Source organism: Microtus ochrogaster, chromosome 24 (genome assembly GCF_000317375.1).
Source record: "Microtus ochrogaster isolate Prairie Vole_2 chromosome 24, MicOch1.0, whole genome shotgun sequence".
NCBI lineage: Eukaryota > Metazoa > Chordata > Mammalia > Rodentia > Cricetidae > Microtus > Microtus ochrogaster.
The window spans coordinates 30852435-30871501 of record NC_022024.1 but is presented as its reverse complement, the minus strand read 5'-3'; the positions used below and the strand labels follow the sequence as shown (position 1 = coordinate 30871501).

The following is a 19067-nucleotide window of genomic DNA, read 5'->3' as shown; positions in this document are numbered from 1 at the left end:
TCCTCCTCCTCCTCCTCCTCCTCCTCCTTCCTCCTTCTACTCCTCCTCCTCCTACTGCTACTATTCCTCCTTCTCCTCCTCCTCTTCTTCTCCTCCTCCTCTTCTTCATATTCTTTCTTCTTCCCTTTCCTCTTCTTCCTCCTCCTCCCCTTCCTCTTCTTTTTTTCTTCTTCTTCTTAGAACTCTGTAAGGTTAATCTCTGAAACGTCTTACGGGAAGTGTGTTGGTAGTGGATTGGTTTACTAGTGGTACGAATGGCAATAATGAAATAGACCAATGAATAACAGTGCTGACTCTCTCTGCAATACAGTACCATTTACCAAAAGCTCCTCATGGATTCCATACATACATCTGAATACCTCCTGTGTTCTGGGCCTCTGAAAAGTTAGCTGTGGGGGAAAAAAATCCCTCTCTCATAGAGAGTGGGTGTTGAGTTGGCCTGATAAAACAAGTAAGCCAAGAACTGTCTTTTGCAGATGAAGATATTCTAAAGGTTCATTAAAACTTAGCTTTAGGGGCTGGGGGATGGTTAGGAGCGTGTACTGCTCTGGCAGGGGACCCATGACAAGTGCCTGTGACGCCAGCTCCAGGGAATTTAATCCTCTCTTCTGGCCTTTGAGGGCACTGAGCTCATGTGCATAAACCCACATAATATATTAAACACATAATTTAAATTATTGAAAAAAAGATGACTTTAAGTCATCAGTTTTTTAGAACACCTCCCATCCTAGACAAAATGATGTGCTTGGTACTTTCTTCTCTCTCTTAAAGCTTTGAAATCCCAGCACGTGTTGTGTGCTGCAATTGTATCTTCATAGATAGAGTGAGTGTCCATACTGAAGGCTTCACCTGTGTTTAGCCTCGTGGTCCTGTCTAGGAGAAGGGCCATCTCATATTAGGAAGTCATCTGTTACAGCTCACCTGCCTGACCTTGAGGGCAAGTAGATCTGGCAAATTATTTACTGCCAGCAGAACAACTGGGCTCTCTGGAATGTGTCTACTTGAAAAAAATAAAATCTTCCTAACTAAGATAGCTAATTAACTTCCCTTCGTTTAAGATGTCTTTTAAAAATCAGACTTGTCACCATTTACAACGACTCACACAGGTATTGGGAATCTTGATGTTTTTACTCCTTGTGCACCCAAGACTCCTTATCCACAGAAACTAGCTATTGTAGCAGCTACAATGGGCAGAATCACGCATGAAGTCTTCAGAATATGTGAGCAGAGAGAATACATTGTCAAATACGAGTTGCGTCAGGCACTCTCGACATTGCTTAGCTCTGGTAGTATTATGATCAGAAGATACCGCCATATAACAGCACACTAAGAGGACATTACCCTGCAGAAACTAAACACTGGACATCCTAGAGAGAAGCTGCTGAAGCAAGAGGCTCACACCTTCTCAGGGTTTTCCAAAATCAGTGAGCCTGTCCTGCCAATGTCAGGGCCTTGTCCCCAGGCAGAAGGCTCAGCGCTGGGGACAGGCAGAGAACGGAGTCCCCGAAAAAGGGTTGAGGCTTTTCCTCCATCCCCATGGAATACAGGGCAGTCTGCCCTTGTGCTTTCCCATCATAGGGCTGGAAAGGGGCTCAGGGGACACGCATAGGGGCATCTTTACCCAAGATAGATTTGGATGCGCATAGCACCTGCTGCGCCTCAGAGGGACAGACAGGTATGTCCTGGCAAAGACCATGAACAGTCCAAAAGTCTGCCTTCTGTTCTATCCGGCCAGGATGTGTGCATGCCATGTGAGTGGCATGGGTGTGCAGCGAGAAAGCAGAGTGGTGAGCCCACCCCTGCACGCCATACTAGTGTGTACTGAACAGTAGCACCAACTATCGGACGCAATCAGCTCACAAGAGAAAGACCGTGTCTTTTCCCCAAGTCCTCCTCTGAAGGAAACACAGAGAAGACATGCCAAGAGAGAGCACACCACCCACCCCTTCCTCCTAGAAGAAGATAGAGTTCAGCCCTACTCACTCACTACCTCTGGTGTCCTACATCCCAAACCTGGCCCATCCTGAGGAGGGAAAAGTTAGAATCAGCAACGAGATAGTATATTACATCTTTTCTATCTTCCAGTCACTTCATGACTGAAAGTGACCAGGAAGCTATGCTACCTACCTAGAATACTAAGTGGTCTCGTACCTACCTGTGAGAGTCTGGTCCATTAAAAACTAAGGGTGAAAAGGGAATGAAACTTTTACGTGTTTTGGTAACTATGGAGTTGAGACTGTCCGGGGGAGCAGCCCCATTTCCAGGTATTTGCCTGCGGCTCAGAAATCCAAGCCCCTCTCAGAGGGCCCTCTGCCTTCTGGTGAAGTCCCACACAAGTTCCCAGAAGTTAGTATATATGCCAACTCCGTGGGGCCCCGGCCAGTCACTTGGTCTCTCTGGATGTTGAAGTCCTCTCGGTGACTGGTGGCATGTTAGCTCCTAGTCCATACAAGAGCTAGAAGCTTTGACTCACATGGCAGAATTTACTCATGATGTGGGTGAGAAGGTTCACTGGGTTGAAGGCATCCTATGAATACATTTAGTGCCAGTAAAGACAGTAATCCAACTAAGCCTGGAGTCTGTACAGGTGGCCCTCCGTAGACGCAACTAACAGCAGATCAAAAGTACTGAACATGCTGCATGACTTTGTCATTTTTCCCGAGACAGTAGAGTATACACCCATGTGTTACGTTCTTTCCAGTGTGCAGGAGGTGTGGGTAGGTTATGCCCTGGAACCGATCCTTCAGAGAGACTGAGGGACACCATACTTTTAAATCAGAAAGAAGCTATTAGGGATAGGGAAGGTAGGGCTAATAGCCCCAAGACTTGACTTGCTGGAGAATGAATTTTTGGGAAACAGGAAGACGATCCTCTTGGTAGAGAAAACGGCTTGAAGCTTCAAGTGGGAGCAATAAATGGGAGAGATGGCCAGACCCCAGGGATGTAGCTCCCTTACAGAGTACCAGGCATCTGCACTGTGCCTCCAGCACACTGGGCAGACGGCAGAGGACCAAAAGCAAAGGCACGGTGCGGTGGGGAAGCATCTTAACGAGAGAGATGCTGATGTCTGTCTCTGCGATGGTGGGAGAGGAGGAAACTTAATCCGGACAGACGAGCTGGCCCCCATAGTTTGTTAATGGCCGAAACTTCCCCTCGGTGGGTTTCAGAGACGTATTGTGGGTGTATGTGTCCCTCCCTGCACTGATCTTTGTCCACTCCACACATGGGACTTGCTAAGTGACTTCAGACCATATCCTATTATTCAGTTTCAGTGTTTTTGGGTTTTATTTGGGGGGGGAGGAGGACTCTGGTTTTTGACAGTTTCCCTCTGTAGCTGAGCAAACCTCCTGCCTTGACCTCCCAAGTCCAAGGATCACATAGCCTATTTATTACAGTGTGTCTCATGGTGACAACATTCACAGGAAGGACTCTGAAACAGTCGGGCCACGAGCACCACAGGTTATATGGAAGTCTCTGCCACAGCACCCGGGAGGGGGTGTGGGTTGGTGGAGCATTTGATTCTGAGCACACACTACAGTTTTAGATTCCTGCTCAGATAGTGGAGAGCCCAGTTAAGAAGATGCTGGCTCACTGCACCCCTAAATGGCTGCTGAGATTCCCTAGCCCTGGTCCCTCCCCTTCAACCGGGCGGGGTCTTCCAGTACACCCTCTGCTACAGGGGATCTAGCACCTGTGGTTCCTCAGCCCCAGGGCCCTGCCCTAGAGACCGCTGGTAGCCATTTACTGTTTATTTTTGACCATTGAGGATAAGAAAATCCAGATGTTTAACTGATTTTTAAAGATTTCCTTACCCATCTGTCTTGAATCCAATGAAATAATTACTTTCTGAAAATAACACTATGAAGAGGGAAAGGATGCTGCTTTTTCTTTATGGCAAAAGTAAAAATAGTTTGCTTTTTCTGAGGTGTGAATTTATTGGTAATTTCCCTTGATACAGCACTAATGCGTAAATGGTCTCGCCCCCTGCTCCCACCCCTCTCCCAGTCAACCCAACATACTTTTAAGCAAAATGAATGACTTGGAAGTTAATTATTAAACCTTGAATGCCCCAAGCATTCTTTTCTTTTATTTTTTTTTTTTTAAAGAAATGTAATGTGTGTATTCTGCTGTTCTGCTTCCCTTCTTGGATATACGTGGGTAGCGGCCATGTTTTAAATATTGACAAGATAAGATAGTTTTCTGTTTATACCAGCAGTCATCTGTCTGTGAAATATGGACGAATCAGAACGCTGGATTTCCTTTCTCAGCAATCCATCAGGTCCATAATGTAAGGCCACAAATGATTATGTTTCTCTTTCTCAACTCGCACTGTGTGCCGTGTTGCGGTCTTGTGTCACTAAGCCCAAGGTACTGCGTCCCGGCAAGGCGGAAAATTTGTACTGTCTGGTGGCTTCTGAAATGCTTTGTCTATGACCCTCCATTTGCTGTGCTTTGTGACTGGTTGGCGTGAAAACACTGTCCTAAAATGAGAAGCAGTCTTGGTTTGGTAATCCACGATTAAAACCTGTCCTGTGTGAGCTTTGGCTTTCATCCTGGGTGTCTGTCTTACCTTGCTTTTACAGGGAAAAGGCAAAGGGTAAATTGGTATCTTAGAAGACATGTATATATCCGCCTGCCTCATTCTTCCCCTTTCGTACTTCATGTCCACAGCTATTTTGTACTTTGTGTCCAGTGACTCTGAGGGTCCATGCACTTTATTTGTGAGAAATACTTGACTTGCATGAGATTCCCTGCAGCTGATGTTGGGGGGAGAAGAGCCCGGGAGGAGGAGAGGCATTCTCAGAGCAATACGGTGGTTCTCAGCCTTTTCCCTCAGCCTTTTCCCGTTTGGCAGTATTGATTTGATCTTTGGAATGCATATGAAATTGTGACCCATTTTATTCTGAGCTGCTTAATATTTGAATAGTCATGTTTCACATTTGTATACTTCAGAAAAAAAAATCACTTGAAACGAAAACATTCTGGCATAGATTTTACATTTATATTTTAAATTACAATTCTATTTCCACGGCCGCTGAAACCTTCCCCATTGGCTAGTCTGTGGTCTGGGAGCTCGAGACACTTGGTTGAGAATCACTGGAAATTCTTGGGGTGGCATGTGAAAGGCTTCTCTGGGGGCGCTGCGTTAGGTACATCCATCCTCCCGTGCATGGGACTTCTGGCTCTTGAGGACCCTGATGTCTGCACACTGCCTGCCCTGGTGTTCCGTGACCCAGAGTCCCCCTCCCAAGTGCATAGCGCTAACATCAGATTTGAAGTGTTCAGACGTGACCATCCCTGCTCCTCCTCCATCGAGCACGTTCGGCAACAAACAGCTGCATGACCACGTAGTGCTGCTAGTTCTTGGACACTTTTCCAGACACCTGCTGCAGCCCTTGGCTCTCCCATGTGTGAATGTTGGTAGGAGACCCTCCCTTACGATCACGTCCAAATACGTGTGTGTGTGTGTGTGTGTGTGAGAGAGAGAGAGAGAGAGAGAGATCCCAAGCATGGAGCTCTGTGTGGCACTCTAGAAACCCTTAGTAGCTGTGGGAGGTAAATATAATTGCTTCCGTGTGATTGGGTGGCCCTGCTCTGAAGAGCATCAGAATTACAGAAAGTGAAACCTCAGAGTAGCAATTGTCACCTCAAATCCCGTTAGCTGTTCATGAGGTGTGCTGAAGAAATAGAGAATAATGTTTGTTAATATTCAGATCTAAATTTATAAGCAGGTAGGTGGGAGTAGCTCCCAGCAGAAGAGATCTAAAAGCTTCTCTTTAAAAAAAAAATCAATTAAGTCTCCATTTAAAATTTTTTTTAAAAAAAGAATTATACAAGGCTTAGAAAATATCCTACCTCTCTATAATGTTTGAAAGCTAAGTCATAATCAAGGCTTTAATTGTTTGCTGATATCTCTGGGAAAGCTTTTCTTTAGAAGAAAATTAAAAATAAAGAAAACACTTCCTATGTGCCCTGTCCGTGTTTGCTGCGTAGAACGCACAAGCTGGAACTTTCCCTCTATTTCAGTTGGTGCTACCTTATAAAATGCCAGAGGTCAAAAGCATTTGAGTCATTGATCTAATAAAAATCTACCAAGAGGCATCCGTGAGTTTTATATAACAAAGTTCAATTAGTGGTATTATATTTCTCAGCTAGTGGTATAAAATAAAGTTTAATTTAATTGCATTATTTTTTATGTGGCCTAGTTCTAAGTCCTTCCCGCTCATCCAGAGTATGAAGTAATGGTTGGTGGTTGGTGGATCCCTGTTGGAGAGAAACTGCTCCGTTTAAAACTTTAATATCAAATTATATTTTTCCATAATATTAGAAGGTTGAATTCTTGAAATGCTAATTAGTAATGTATAGTGTCTCCTGTTAAATGAATGTCCTCCAGTGTATTTATTTAAAAACGAAACAAAAAAGCCTTAAGATATACACATATAATACATACATAAAAACATAGAATAAATACCAAATAAATGAAGTTTTAAGCCATGACCAAATTCTTAGCATATTAACGGTTATTAATCTAAAGAGTTTTCTCTAAGTATTCTGAGCGCTAAAGAAAGAGCCTGAAGACATTTGTTAAGAGCTATTCAACTCAGTGTCTTCTGTAATTACTTGAAAAATCCTCTAAGATCGCTGTGTCAGAAACAGTTTTAAATAAGACAAGAGTCTCCACCAAAATTGTCATCATTTTTATTCTAATTAACTGTTGTTGCACCATTGTTTCCAAGCTTAGACTAGTCCTCATTACAGAGGGGTTTTTTTTTATTTGAAGCATTATTTGAGGCAAAAGACTTCTCTTAGTTCTGTTTGATTTTTATTAATTTTTAATAAGAATTTTAAACTGGAAAATTAATGGATTTAATCTAAAGCAATTGCATGAAGAAATACAGGTATTGTATGTGTGTACGAATGTGTAGCTTGCTCTTCAAGAGCTAAGTTGAAATTGTTTTATATAATTTCAAAATTATGTAGGCAAAAGTCATTTATCTTTCATTATTTTCTGTTGTTACATATACTAACTACCCAGGCCAGCTCCTCCAAGGTTCATTCCTGTTTTAATTCTACCTTGGGTTGAGACCTAAGGCACCCTTGTTCTCTGAACTCTTTTGTCTTTTTCCTGGCAGTCAACTAGCACAGCTGAATCCCAGCCCAAGGTCAAGGTCATTCCTATCTTTTGCTAGCAGACTAAGCCTTTTTGGAGTTCTTCCTTTCACATAAACTCTTTAAAAAAAAAAAAAAGGCACCGAGCATCAGCACTTTGATTCATCTAAATAGTCATAGATTGGAGGGGTTTTTTGTTTATGTTTTTAAGAGAGAGAGGAAGTTGAATTTCCAGGAAAAAAAATTCTTTAGTTATAAATCCAATCCAAAGAACACTTTTCTTTCTGAAAATACGTTTCTGGAACTAGCACTAAGCATGACGAAATTTGGAGTCTGTTTCCAGAAAGGTCAATGCATTGCCTGTGAGGAATTTTAAACTATTTGGACTGGAGCAACATTTCAAGACTCCGAGGAAAATAAAGCAGAGATTATATTTCCCTCCCCTAGAATTATCTCCCCTATAGCTTCTTGGGAGGCCCTATTGGATCACTCTGGACTCAAAGCAGATGCTCTGTGACTTTTGGACCAAATGGAGCCACAGGAGAGCAGTTGATGGCAGCGCCCCTCATTTCGTCAGACGGTGGCTGAACAAGCGATCTTTGATGATTACGGAGGAGCGCGTGCCTCGGTTTGTTACGCCCAAAATGGCTGCTACAATTTCTAAGGATGACGTAAACATTTGCGTCCGCGTTCGGCTTGCAGCTCTGCATTAAATCTACAGAGCCACGTTCAGGTGTAGGCGTGTGGTCTAATCAACAGTGCGAGGATGAACCTGTCCATCATCTGCATGCCTAATGCACTAACCTGTGAGACACCCCCACTTCCCTGCTTTACGGCACCCACTCCTGGCCAGCCCCAGTCCCAGACCTTCCCCGACAGCCTGCAGAACCCCCAGCCCCCGCCTGTCACACTCCACCAAGGGTTACCTCAGCTAGCTACAGTAGGGTTGGAAAATCTGTTGCTTGGCTGGTTGTCACGTCAGCAGACACTGGTCCAAAGGATCTTTTGATGTCACCCAAATCTTCCTTTTGTATCATTCCACGGAGTTGCGTGCAAACTTGTGTTGGTCTGTTAACGGCGTCACCTGTGACCTGCGTGTTCGATACCTGTTTGCTGTGTTGTGTCGCTTTCTCAAGGGAGGGTGGGAGGGAGAGGAGCTTAACGGGATGCCGGAGGGTCGTTTGCTAGATTTGGGGGAGACCTTCTAAGAGCTCAAGGCTGCAGTGTTTCCAGGGTTATAAAGGTTCTTAGACTCGACTTTAAAACAGGTAGTGAGTTCCACAGGGCCGTCAGGTTGACATCTATATGGGTTCTTAAGGGCAATGCATAACCAGCTTTATAAAGACTAGAAAGAGAATTAAAAAAAAAAAACAGACTTTGAGAAATAAGGAAAAGAAAATGTCAAAATATAAAATCAGAGAAAGCTTAATCCTGAAATTAACTGCAATTAGTTATTACTTTTACGAATAACTCATATAAAGAGAAAATTCAATATTGAGCCCAGAGATAAAGCATAAAGTTCAAAAATAAGTGTTTATACTACTGTTTGAGGTTTTAAATGCCATTATATATTTTAAATGACATGTGTCAAAAATAGCAGAGACTAGGCAAATCAGTCAACACAGACAAACCAACTACTAAAGAAAAACACAGACAGTGGCTAAGAACAGAGCAAGGGCATAAGGAGTTCTCGTTAGACGCTCATTGCCATGAGAAGCCCAGGGAAGGACAGGACGCTGACTGGGTTCACGCACGAAGGAAAGGCTCCAGGCGCTGCCGTGAAAAGGCCTGTGCCTTTCTACGGGACTCCGAATTTTTCTTCCCGCTTTTCAAAGCCAGTTAGAAAGGTCCAGAAGGCAAAGCCCTTGTCTCACACTTTCTACCTCTTGGCAGCCGCCTCTGTCCCACCTAACAGAATTCTACAGTGAACAGAGAGCATGGTGCTCGCTGGTCTGAGCCTTGCCTGGAGGCGCCAGCTTCTGAGCCTTTGGGGTTACCACAGCCTTTCTGGGGATCTAGGTACACACTTCCTGTTTTTCTCCAAGATGGGGCATCTGGGAGACAGACACTCCTTGAAAATTCCTCCCAGAGCCCCCACAACGTGTCAGCCCTTCTGCTAGAACTGAACGTGGTCCCCAGCCAAGCTTTGTTTGGTTTGGGAGCTCATAAGGCCCTGTTATACGCTTCTAACACCTGAGGAAAATAATGTCTTACAATTCTGTAAGACTAGCCAAGTTTGGGTTAGAAGAGAGGAGCGGTGACATTTAGATAGCCCAGTTTTCCTTGTGTCCATTGAGAACAAAGAATTGCATCTTGAGAAGCCAGAAACCTTAGCATGGGAAAGAATAAAACGGACTCTGCCTGTGACATGTAGGTCAGATGAGAGCCAACGCAAGACCTGCCAGGATAGCGCTTGGAGTATATAAAGGCTCGTCCACGTCAAACAAATCACAGTGACAGTGGATGACGGCATGGCCTCTTTTAGGTCGGTCTTAGTGGGTGGGTGTATCACAGGACATACCATCAATGTGACATGCTTCAGGATCAGGGGTCTCACATACACGCACATGCTCCTGTGAGCAGAACTGCGTTCCAGAGTGTGGACCACTGCAATGCCGCAGAAGGCAGCTCAGTACATGCAAGGCCCTCGTGGAAACACTGCATCTATGCAGTTGAGTTCCGATGAGGGAAATTAGCTGTCACCCATTAGTAAGTTCTTAATTTAGTGTCTTCTTTAGTGTCTTACCTGCAAAACCTTTCTCCACAGACAGAAAATTTTTCACAGTTACACGATAACGTCATAGCTGGGAACTGAAATTGAACTATGTATTCTAAGGCAAAGGGAATTCAAGCTGAAATTTTCAGTCAGTCTTTCAAAAAAAAAATCAAACATGCTTTTCTGTTGTAACAGAATATTATGAACTGGTAAATTGCTTACAGATATTTTCATGTTTTGTTTTTAAAATTAGTTAGCCTAGGGTTTTAGTCTGAAAATAGATTAATTTTGACCTCTTTATACTCAGCTTTAGGAATTAGAATGATAACTAGTTCATATAGAAACAAATTAATAAATATTTATGCATGCAATATTACCTAAATGCATTGTGCATTTATAGCTCAGGTGTGTTAGGTAAACCCAGACTAGCTAGAGAGAATGAACCTGCTCACTGCATATACTGCCTCTAAAATAAATGTCCTTTCCAGACAGGGGACTGGGGAGAACCTTCCATCACCTTGCGACCTCCAAATGAAGCCACAGCCTCAACTCCGGTCCAGTACTGGCAGCATCATCCAGAAAAGCTCATCTTCCAGTCATGTGACTACAAAGCTTTTGTAAGTTACCCAGTATCTGAGCCCAGCGGAGACAGAGGATGTGTCCCTTGATCAGTTTTTCAGTCACTGAAACTGTACCAGAATGTCCATCACGGCCATTTCTGAAGGGTTTTTTTTTCCCCTTCCTTTTTTTCCTGAAAGTGCCCGGGTAATTGGAGCTTTGGGGAGCCCTTTGCGTCTGGTTAGTGTTAAGTTTTGTTCTCTGCCTCTGTATAAAGTGCATTTCGGGAGCCATGTGATAAAGCCCAGTTTTAACTAGAATGTTGGCCTAGTATCTGCAAGGCCCTGGGTTCCATCCACAGCTCCACAAATAATAAGTAAAATCAAAGGAAGGGAGTGTGAATGAAGCAGACCTCAGGAGGTCGGGTCTGGCATGTTCTATAAATGCAAGATTCTTTCTACTGTCCTCGGCGATGAGATGGGATTCCAGGACTGGATTTGGTTTGGTTTGGTTTTATTAGCTGGTTGGTTGGTTGGTGTTGTGTTGTTTTGTTTCGTTTTTTGTTTTTCTTTCTTTTCCTTTTTATGGAATGAAAGGGATCTGTGCTTTCCCAGGAAGTGTGAACAGTCAACGTTCAGCAAGTCCTGTAGGCTTTGGAACAGGTGGTGGTTGTCATGACTACACTGGGGTAGGGGCAAGATGGCTGAACCTTGAAACTGACTCTCTTTAAAAGAAATATTTCAATTAGGGCAAACTTTCCTAAAAATGTAAAAAAACAAAAAAGTTGCTTAAGATCGTTTTCCTTAAGGATGAAGACGCAGTTTGGTAATCTCCTCCCAGTCTGGGCATATTACACTGTGCTGTCCCCTTCTCCTGTAGCTTACGGCTTCCTCCAAAGCTCAAACCTGAAATCTCTGAGCTTTTTGAACAAGGCCCTAGGTCTAAAGCCTAGACTGAGCCTTGGTCACCTTGCCTTACACATCCTCCGTGAACCTGTGCTCTCCTGGTCCTCGGGACTGACAGAAAAGCCCGTGCCTACATGGTGCCTCCACAGGAACAGGACACTGTCTTCCAACCTCTTCTGCAACCTTTATTTTAAAATACATGTAAAAATATTTCTAAGGGTATGGAAGAGTGGCAAAATAAAAAAAAGAACCAGCTGAAGATGTAAAAAGTTGATAAATGAATTGATTTTATTTTAAATGTGGGAGAATGGAGAGGGACAGACAGCGAAGAAGTTTTGCTTAAATTTATTTGTCCCATCAGACATGAGAGAATGTAGCAGGAACCCGTGATTCAGTCACAGAGCATGAATATGGCGTATCATGCTGGGGAGGTTTTCCTCTGCTTCCATCCAGCTTCTCGTCTGTCCCTCTGCACCAGGGAGCGAGCTCTGTCCCTGTCAAATGCCAAGCATTCCCAGGTGGATGAAGCACTGGGCGCACAGCTGTGAATTAAAAAAAAGTCCAAAACTGCGTCTCAGCCTCCTAACTGCCCCATCTTAATTATCTATGCTGCAAAATAAGCCCTAGCAGGGGCCACACAGCCTCGCCTCTCAGCTCTCGCAGACAACCCTGCGATTTCACTGAGAATAGTGTGATTTATTCCTGCAGACACTGCCGCCTCACAAAAAAAAAAAAAAAAGGAAAACGTTTTTAGATACCTCCATTTTGCAGTTAAATATGATTTGAAAGTTGACATCTTCAGAAAACGCTGCAACGTTTATAAAGATCAATTTATAGCCCCCAGAAGTCACGGCTCACCCTACCGTGTTCCACCCATTTACAGGGATCCGTGAATGCTAGTTGCGTCAAAGTGTTCAACTGCTCACAGCCAAGAAACCCTAGCAGGTGGCCTACCCATGGTTTGCTTTTAAATCATTACTCATGTTTGTAACTCGGCTTTTAATATGTCCTTCTGATTTTTGTGTGTTTTAGTATTTAGGTTCTATGCTGATAAAAGAGCTTAGGGGGACAGAGTCAACCCAAGATGCCTGCGCAAAGATGCGGGTGAGTTTGCCAAACCATTTCATCTTAGTAGCTGAAATACTAAGTACCGGGTGTAACACACAAATTGCCACCTTTCAGACCGCCGTTTCCTTCAGCAGTTGGTCTCTTGATCACGTTGGCGTCACATAAAAAGGTGTTTGGGCTCTGTGGATGTTTATACTTGGGTTTATCTGGCTGTAGTTAATGATGCTGTCTCTCTGCTAAATTTAGAGCCTATTACATTCGCTTTTGATCATTTTTAGAAGATGAAAGTTAGATATACACGCTGATCATTCTCCGGATTGGGGGTAATCTTTAGTCTGTTTCAAGAAAATGTTTTCAGCACCGATTTGACAGTCTGAGGACTCTCGCTGGAGAGAGTCTGCTAATACACCAAAACCCATCAAAAGCAGAGAGGTACCAGGAGCGTATGAGATAGAGTGGACTTTGTATGGCTTCTTCTTAATTGTTCTTGGTTTTATATAAGAAGAGCATTTGATGCTGAGTGGTGTGGAACATATCAGGGCAATATAGATACTGGCTAAGTGTAATCGTGAACTTCCATGACCGGTGGCCACTAGAACCCTGAGTTGGTTGTTGTTGTTGTTGCTTTGGTTTGGTTTCTGGTTTTGGAGGGGTTTTGTTTTGTTATTTTGCTTTTTTGAGACAGGGTTTCTCCATAGCTTTGGAGCCTATCCTGGAACTAGCTCTTGTAAACCAGGCTGGCCTCCAACTCACAGAGATCTGCCTGCCTCTGCCTCCCGAGTGCTGGAATTAAAGGCATGTGCTACCACTGCCCGGTTCAGAACCCTGAGTTTTAAGCAAAGTACATTTCACTTCTCCCCTGAGACTCTCGTTCTCGCTTCCTCCAGAGCTGACGTGTGGATCATATGGAAATATCTGGCACTAAAACATTAAGACTTTGGGACCTGTTCAGAACAGCAAAGCATCAGAATCCAATCTCAGACCCTTAGAGAAAGAACCCTAGCTTTTATTTGTGGCCAGCATATCGTCATTAATTTCATGTGAGCGAAGAGTTTGGAGCTTGGATAATGGAAAACATGCACTGAGCTAAAGCAGTTTTGAGACAGATATGAAGTGTCTGGTGCTAATTGGCATCAATATATGTGAATCTCCATGAGAATGAGGCCTTGGTGTACAGTCACTAATTTAATATCTTGGTCAAACAGGTAGCAAAATGATTGAGATCGTAGTCAAACTCTGAGCATGGTACTAACACATTTTGATCCTTGATAATCTCTCACTGCTTTCCTGCCTTAAAGTCCCTTTATTCAGGACACAATGATAGCTGATAATGTTTAGAGAAGTTAAATACCCTTCCGAGGTCACACGGAGGATAAGTTGACAACCCAGACCAGAGTTTAAGTCTGTCTGACTGGAGAGCAGGAACTTGCAGACCCTGTGTCCCTTGCCACTCCAGAGCCTCTGTTTTCATCTCCAGAGAAGGACTTCAGGTTGGGTCACCTTGAGGAGTTTCCTGGTTTTATAATTCTGGGAATCTTGTGTCCTGGATAGAACGTGTCTGCCCTAAAATGTGTCGCCACTAAACAATGAGGAAAAGAGAAAAGTTTCCCATCATCAAATCTTGAAGATTTCAGAGATTGCCAGGAGCCTAAGAAATGAACTTGGCATCTCTTTGCACTAGTCACTGAATTACCGGAGTCCAGCTCCTGCGGGGTTCCAGTCAACAAACACATTGCTTTGTGCCTGCAGCATCATTAAGATACGCCAGAGTTGTGATATGAGCATCAATCAGTTTCTCAAAACTGAATGGATCTGAAATTACCTCCTGATAGCAATAGCAAAGCCATTTTAATAGTCTCAACAGAGAATAATTTAGTTAAATACTTCTCTGTTGCCTAAAATGAAACCTGGGCAGGGTGTGGGGGGACCCTGCCTATTTAGAAACCATTCCTCTGTTCTTTGGGGGCATTTTTCTGGTTCCCTCCCTGTGTGTGTTTATTTTGGGTCATTTACATGAGAATTGAAACCTCATTGCTTCTTAGAATATCATACAATCTCATTTTCCGTCTTGATGGAATAAATTTCAGGTCTCCATCTAGTAACGCAACCTGCCTTCACTGGGGCCCTTGCAAAGCTAGGAGTGCCTGGGAGTGTTGTGTTCTGACTTAGGAATTTCACCAACTGAGTTGAGATGCATGCCTCAACTGCAGCTCATTTCAGTCTAAACCCCCAGCCAAATGTTTCCTTTGCTTTTAACATGATGGTGGTCTGGCCTCAAGCCCCAGTTTAATCGAGTTCTTGCCAGGGGACATACTTTAAGGACACAGATCTCCTTGAAAATCAGTGTACAGTGATAGTATTAGGTTAAAGCGCTGCAGATCAAAACTTAACCCACTTTAATCTTTTAATTGAGGGAAAAAAAAGTTTTCTGCTCGGTAGTATGCACATTAGTGGAAATGAACTCCCGATGAAAAGGTTAGATTTTTGAGAAGTGTTTTCTTAAGTGAGGTTCACTCACAGAGATGGCTAGGGTGACTCCTACCTTCACTGCATTGAGAGCTCCCCAGAGGGGAGCAATGTGTAAGCACGTGATTCTCCTGGTACACCTAACATGTGCCTCCACTCTGTCACCAGCCTAAGGCATCCTGATAAATAATCCCCAAAATAAAGTTGAGGTCTCCTGAAGTCAGTTCATTAGGGCTAAGAGCCATCAGCATTTGCATTCCTAGCCCAGGAGAACTGCATAGGTTAGTCCACGAGGTGGGCACTGCCCTTATCCAAGATGCTTGGGCCCTGAAGTAATCTGATTTACAGTTCTCAGATTATTTATGTATGCATAATGAGATTTTGCTCCACGTGCACCTTGTACACAAAGCCCCAAGATAGCACTAGGAGGTATTTTATAGTGTACCATCCTTTTTATTGTAACCCATTGCACAGAAAATTTTCCATGTGTGCCATGATGTTGACATGCAGAAACTATCAGGGCTTTGAGTCCATGGGGCTTCATGGAATTAGGGAATGCTCAACGCATTTTACTGTTGTTCATTGTACATGTTAGTAGCACAAAAGCCAATGAAAGATTAGTAACTTTCCCCAGCAACCTCCAGGTTCAAGCACATCCTAGATTTGCAGTAGGTTATAGCATGTCTTGAGTTTTGTACCAGCTAAAATGGTGGGCCCTTTATAAGCCTAAGAAATAGCTTCAGGAACCCTAAGCAATCCCTGATGTTAGCACTGGCCAGATTAAACCATCTGGGTGCAGATATATCTAGTAACGTGGGGTATACTCCAAGGCATTAACATAAACTAAACTTTCAACAACATTCCTATGGCTAAGCTGGTTTTCTCCCCCACACATCACTTTCACAGCATCCTTTCTTGATCAGGAGAATCTGAGCAGTTTCCCCTCCCAGAGGCATGGGAGTATTTGATATTTACAACTGGCTGATTTCCATGTCTGTCTAAACCCAGCCATCCATCTCTACGGTCTCCTCAAGTTCATTTTCATTTTGTTCCCGGTGTTTTATTTCAGTTAAAAGTCTGCCGTGATAAACTAGCATGTTAGATGGCAGTTTAATTCGCGTTATTATGCAGTATGGGATAATTTCTTTGTTTGCTCAGGTGAAACTTTTTTTCCTCTTCCGAATCGTCTTAAGAGGTTTTTAACTAATAGAGTTGATTTTTAATAGACTGTTTTTTAAGCACGCTTGGCTTTGCAGAAAAGTTGCAAGAAAGGGGCAAATGCTTCTTGTATACTCCCGACTGTTTTAGTTGGGGTTACTGTTGCTGTGATGAAACGCCGTGACCAAAAAGCAAGTTGAGGGGAAAAGGATTTATTAGGCTTACACTTCCAGACTGTAGTCCATCACTGAAGGACGTCAGGGCAGGAACTTAAGGAGAAGAGGAACCTGGATGCAGGAGCTGATGCAGAGCTCATGGGGGCAGGGGCCACTCACTGCCTTGCTCATCATAGCTAGCTCAGCCTGCTTTCTTATAAAACCCAGGACACCTGCCCAAGGTTGGCACTACGCACAATGGGCTGCCCGCCCCCGTCAGTCATTAATTAAGGAAATACCTTATGGCCAGATCTTATTTTCTTAATTGAAGTTCCCTCCTTTCAGATAACTCTAGCGTGTGTCAAGTTGACATCAAACTAGCCAGCCTAACTGACCCCTTGTCAACCTGTCACAGAAACACGTCATAACCTTTCCTTTCTCGTTCTTCCCCAAGTTCACACATCAATATCAACATCACAACACATACATTCCACATTGGAAGCGTCTTTAAAAACTCACTTTCTTTAAAATCCAAAGTCTTAAAATTCAGTCTCTCAACTGTGGGTTCCTGTAAAGTTAAGAAAAATAGTTAATTGCTTGCCTACTTCAAGGGGGGAAGAATCAGGATGCAGTTCCAATGTGAACTCCAAAAATGTAAACAATTCAATATCCGATTATCTAGATTCATGATCTTCTGAGCTCTTCCAAGGGGCTTGGGTCACTTCTCTGGGTCTGCTCGCTGTAGCACACACGGCTTCTCTTCTAGACTCAGGCTGGCTCCGTTGCTGGGGATGTTCTTGGTGGTCATCCCATGAGACTGACATCTCAAAAACGGTGGGGTCTTCGGCTATAACTAGGCTTCACTTTCACCCGTGGCCCCTCCTGGGCTCTCTCCAGGGGCTCCAACCCTGCCACCCGGTATCCCTCAGCTGCTCTCCATGACCCTTTCACGCCATCAAAACCAGCACCACCTGACTGGGTGCCAGCTTCTCTGTGCTCTCAGGAAACCCTTCCCAGATTCCACCTCAGTGATGCTGATTTCTGAATCACAGCCCATTCTTCAGCCCCAGCAGATAAGAACCACAGATTGTTTACACCAAAGGCCCAGTAGAGTCTTTACTTCCTTCTGAAACCGTCACAAGCCACCAGGGTTCCGCTGTCTGCGCTGGTCTCAATGTTCTTACCTTCTGAGCTCCTGCACAACAGCTCACTGAGCTCTCAATTCTCAATGGCTTTTCTAGCTCCAAAGTCCTTCCACGATGCTCCCTAAAACAACGTGGTCAGGTCTGTCGCTACCCTGGTATCAGTCTGTTGTAATTAGGGTTAGTTACTGTTACTACGATGAAATATTTTGACCGAAAGCAAGCTGGGGAGGAAAGGGTTTATTTGGCTTACACTTCCACACTGTGGTCCATCACTGAAGGATGTCAGTACAGGAACCTGGAGACAAGAGCTGGTATGATAGAGAGGCCACGGAGAGATGCTGCTGACTGGCTTGTTCAGCCTGGTTTCTTATAAAAATCCAGTACTAGCTCCCCAGGGATAGCACCACCCACAATGGGCTGTGCTGTCTCCCATCAATCGCTAAGAAAATGTGTTATGGCCGGCTTTTATGGAGGCATTTTCTCAATTGAGGGGTCCCTCCTTTCAGATGACCCTAGCTGGTGTCAAGCTGACATAAAACCAGCCGCACACTAACCAACATGTGCACGTCCTCCTGATCAGTGGATAAGCGGTACACTTGTTACAGCTGGTGGGGCCGCACTGACACTGTAAATCCCAGGGCCCATAGTTGACAGCAGGCCTCACCCTTGCCGCTGTACGTCCTGTAAATCTATACAAACTGACAATGACCTGTGCCTGCCGTTACCTTCCACAGTCATTTCTCCACCCCGAGGTGCTCTGTTAGAGCTGTTTCAGGCTGGCAGAAAAGCGGTGCAGGAATTACCGTGCTGACGTACACCCCCTTTATAGCTCCTGAACTTACAGCTCCCCCTCTTGTCAAACTCCTGTGTTAGTGTGGCTTAGTTGTCGTACTTAGGGCCAGTCTGATGTTCAGTATTAACTAAAGTTCGCGGTAGACATTGGAACTCATCCTTCCTGGTAACCGAGTTCTACAAATAGGTAACGACGTATCTACCATTTCTTCTTGGTTGCTCCCACGTCTTGGAAATTGTACAGCTGCTATTAATAGAAACATCTGTACCCGGGTATTTATTGCAAGATGTTTTTCTCTGGGTGCAAACTCTAAATAATGTCCTTCTTTTTCATATGTGTCTAATGAAGAATCAGTAGAATCTGCCATTGAATGCTGACAACTTATTATGGGGTGAAAAATGCCATTTCTGCTTTGTCTTTTGAGGTTTTAATAAAAGCCTGACATCTGAGAGGCTTGGGTACTGGGGCCTAGGAAAGGTATTGCTCCTTCATAGTAGCCAAGCTGCTCACTTCCTGTATTCTGACAGATCTGCAGACATATTACTGACTTGCGGAGAGTCGGGAAAGATTTCTCTTTAATCCCACCAGTCACTTAGTGCTACCTTTTTAAGTCAGTGGTCGGATTCTCCGGCTAATCCATGCTGTAAGACTCGGGCACCATTTCCCAATCACAGAGTGCTGATCCGATGCCCTTTCTGCAGCGTTCCCCACAGCGCAGAGTCTTCTTGGTGTCTTCCTCACATGACACCATTTAAATGCCTGGTGGCTCATGCTGTCCCTCCCCCTTGAAAGCAGGGATGGTGTGCCGTGCCTGTCTCTGCGGCACCTGCTTTATTGTGATGGTCGGATACAAGGATGCGTGTAAAGAGCCTGCTTCCCTCACAACTCAAAACATGCTGAGCAGTGGTGGCACACGTCTTTAATCCCAGCACTCAGGAGGCAGAGACAGACAGATCTCTGTGAGTTTGAGGCCAGCATGGTCTACAGGCTAGT

The 19067-nt window shown here is 44.2% G+C and overlaps 1 protein-coding gene across 12 annotated transcripts in view; it reads left to right on the top strand.

Annotated features, from left to right (window-relative positions):
* Anks1b (ankyrin repeat and sterile alpha motif domain containing 1B) overlaps positions 1-19067 on the top strand; it is a 760073-nt gene that overhangs the window by 699089 nt on the left and 41917 nt on the right. For 6 of the 12 annotated variants that reach the window (XM_026784589.1, XM_026784592.1, XM_026784591.1 and 3 more), the window contains 2 exons: positions 10315-10443; positions 12322-12393. In XM_026784589.1, the coding sequence (XP_026640390.1) occupies positions 10315-10443; positions 12322-12393 (201 nt within the window). Of the gene's footprint in view, positions 1-4213; positions 4289-10314; positions 10444-12321; positions 12394-19067 lie in introns of all 12 variants that reach the window. The other 6 variants (XM_013350331.2, XM_013350338.2, XM_013350336.2 and 3 more) reach the window with 2 other exon arrangements.